Source organism: Primulina tabacum, chromosome 15 (genome assembly GCF_025594145.1).
Source record: "Primulina tabacum isolate GXHZ01 chromosome 15, ASM2559414v2, whole genome shotgun sequence".
NCBI lineage: Eukaryota > Viridiplantae > Streptophyta > Magnoliopsida > Lamiales > Gesneriaceae > Primulina > Primulina tabacum.
This window is the reverse complement of record NC_134564.1, coordinates 3,857,241-3,860,431: the sequence shown is the minus strand read 5'-3', so window position 1 is coordinate 3,860,431 and position 3,191 is coordinate 3,857,241. Positions and strand designations below refer to the sequence as shown.

Genomic DNA, 3,191 nt, shown 5'->3' with positions numbered 1-3,191 from the left:
CATTCTATGTTTTAAAAAATCATTATTATTTTTTTTTAAAAAAAAGGTTTCTCCAACCAAACAGACTCAAAAATCACACCTATTGCGTGACTATGGGCGAACCAATATTTCCAATTCTTAATGGGCTCATTTAAGAAATTAGATTGGGCCACATGTTAAATTTGGGTTAATTTTGTTTTGGGTTAATTTTGTTTGGAAGCCCATTTATAAACAGCATGTAGGTTTGCCACACACCGTTCCGGAAATTACCTTCGATGAAAGATGGATGTGCCAAAGACTGACAAATACGAAGCCGTTCCGGCCACTGCATCCGCGTACCTCGACCGCCACTACTGGTCAGCTGCGAAATTCCATGCATCTTCTTAAGAATTGTAACTGAGTCATTTTTGTTACCTGTGAATCAAATATTGAAGTTTAGGGACCAGAGATTTGCTGAGGAAGAGCATTACGAATGGTTCAAAGACTATTCTCATTTCCGGGATCTTATTCTTCGAGAAATTGAGCCCAATGCTTCGGTGAATCGCTCGTTTTATATATTTGCTGAAATCGCTTGCTTATTTCCGGGAAAAAAAGGAATGATTTTTAATGTTGGGTTACCAATAAAATAGGTATTGGAGGTCGGTTGTGGGAACTCTCAGCTGTGTGAAGAATTGTATAGAGATGGAATTACCGAGCTGACCTGCATTGATTTGTCTCCAGTTGCTGTGGAGAAGATGAAGCAACGATTGTCTTCTAAGGGCTTTAAAGGTGTTCCTTATCTTGGATTCATTTTTTAAAAATCTTTTCTACTAAGTTGAGGGCATAGGGCTTGAACCAATTCTTGATTTTGTTTATTTATAATGGTTCATTGTTTTTTTATGACGAGTTTATTTTTATGTACAATGACTGCATTACAAGAATTTAGTTCCTAATAGCTGATGGGATTCAATTCTCAAGTTGTTGGTATTTTGGCTTGTGTTGTTATCAGAAATTAAAGTAGTGGAAGCTGACATGTTAAACCTGCCATTTGAAGATGAATGTTTTGATGTTGTTATAGAGAAGGGAACCATGGTAAGGTTGAATTATTAATCATCTTTGTCAATAGAAGAACATCATCTCTTAGTATATAATAGAATTAGATAATTAGGAATATTTGTTGTAGGTTTGGTTTATGAGGAAAAAAATGGATGAATGAGTGAGAGCTAGAGGGAATGGGCAGGGGCGATTAATCCATCAGAGTTTTTTAAGTTTGTATATGCACACACAAACATATTTCTGTACCGCATGTAAAGATCGTGGATTTTGCGCCTCTTTTATTATTAAAGAAAAACAAAGAAAGAAAGAAACTGGAATTTTTGGTTTCTGACTTAGCCACCAAAAAGAATAATCTTGTTTCCTTGATCCAATTATGTTCTTCATGGATTGGTTTGGTTGGTAGGGGATGAACTGATTAAGCAAGTTGGACTACGTGAAATTAGAGCATGAATGCGTTAAGTTTTTTTAGGATCCTCTCGATAATTTCATATCCATCCCCCTTTTCGCATAAACGATTCATTTTACTTGATGAAGACGCGTACAAGGGGACGTTTGGTACATGGGATATGATGAACGAGGCACATAGAATCAAAATGTAAAATATCTTATTTTATCAACTCTAGATCATCCCATCTAATATGCTTAACGGTCCCTAAAAACCTTCAATTTTAAAGGGAGTTTTATGATTATCTTTTTTTATTTATTAATTTAAAGTTTTTATCGAGCCTCTATTTTTTTTAAATTTTTTGTTGCATAGGATGTATTGTTTGTTGACTCGGGTGATCCATGGAACCCGGAACCTCTAACAACAGAGAGGGTTATGGCAATGCTCCAAGGTGTTCATCGAGTTTTGAAACCCCGCGGCGTTTTCATTTCCATCACATTTGGTCAGGTAGAAAGAAAACTCAATGATTCCCACTACTTCCCACCATAACAATAAAACTAATGAAACTTTGATTTTTGGTTCTGTAGCCGCACTTCAGGCGTCCTTTCTTTAATGCTCCCACATTTACGTGGTCTCTTGAATGGAGGACATTCGGAGATGGATTTCATTATTTCATTTATATCTTGAAGAAGGTTAGTTCCTTTAAGATACAGTATTGATCGGCTAAACTGAAACATGGCAGTGAGTTATGATTAATAATGTCTTTCATAGTTCTCCATGCATGCAAAATGAGCTTGTGATTGATAAGTAGCAAGTATAATCTTTCAGGGCCAAAGATCATCACATGAGATCGAAAATATCGAAAAGATTGGTGTGCCCTCAATAACTCTTTACCATGAGGAATTAGACGACGAAGACTATTTGTTTCGAACAGATGTAGATGGGATTTGAAATCAGATGCTAAAGGTAAAGATGATAGTTTCCATTATCTACCCCGGCTCTTTTTCCTCTTTGAAATGAACCGAACCGATACAAGTCATCTAACCTTTCAAAGCATTGTTTTCATATATTGGAAAATGTTCAGGATATCATTGCTTCATGTATTTTGATACTTGTTTCAATCTTGCAGTTTCCCTGAGATTGACATCGAGCATAACACCACGTGCTTCTCATTGATTGCTGGTCTTACATTTGGAGATATGGAGGTGCCTATGAGTCCAACCTATCGATGCTACTTTTGTATATTCTGTATGGCCGGTCCTGCAATTAGCTGCATCAAGATGGTGGAAAGGAAATAGAAATTTTATATGATTCTTCAATCTTCTTGGTGCTTTTTCTGGGAGGACTCATTGTATTTTAGATGAAAAATAGTTCACAAGAATCGCACTTGACATTTAACATTTAGGGGGGAAGTTATTTTCGAATGGGTTTCAGCTGATAATTATGCGGCCTGAAATTGTTTTTGTTTTTTGTTGTTGTGATTTTATAACTTAATTAATTCTGGATTTGAATATTAATTATTTAACAGTCCTAATTGCTTCAGCCTTCAATACAAGTTAACATGCACAGTTTCAACAAATTCTTTTTTTAAAAAATAATAATTAATTATATCACATGTTTATTGTTGAAACTTTTAATTTTCATCATATCAGGCTAACAGTCAGCTCGGTTATTAGTTAGTTATAGTTAGCAGTAAGTTAGCTCGGTTATTAGTTAGTTATAGTTTATTAGTTAGTTATAGTTAGCAGTAAGTTAGCTCGGTTATTAGTTAGTTATAGTTAGTTAGATAGTT

At 35.1% G+C, this 3,191-nt stretch overlaps 1 protein-coding gene across 1 annotated transcript; it reads left to right on the top strand.

Moving 5' to 3' along the window:
* The first annotated feature begins 216 nt into the window (after positions 1–216).
* LOC142527955 (uncharacterized) lies at positions 217–2,867 on the top strand. The gene is made up of 8 exons (XM_075632962.1): positions 217–335; positions 419–515; positions 609–747; positions 968–1,050; positions 1,772–1,906; positions 1,987–2,091; positions 2,228–2,365; positions 2,529–2,867. The coding sequence occupies exons 1-7, from the start codon at positions 262–264 to the stop codon at positions 2,348–2,350; spliced, it is 756 nt and encodes a 251-aa protein (XP_075489077.1). The 5' UTR covers positions 217–261; the 3' UTR covers positions 2,351–2,365; positions 2,529–2,867.
* Positions 2,868–3,191: the final 324 nt, after the last annotated feature.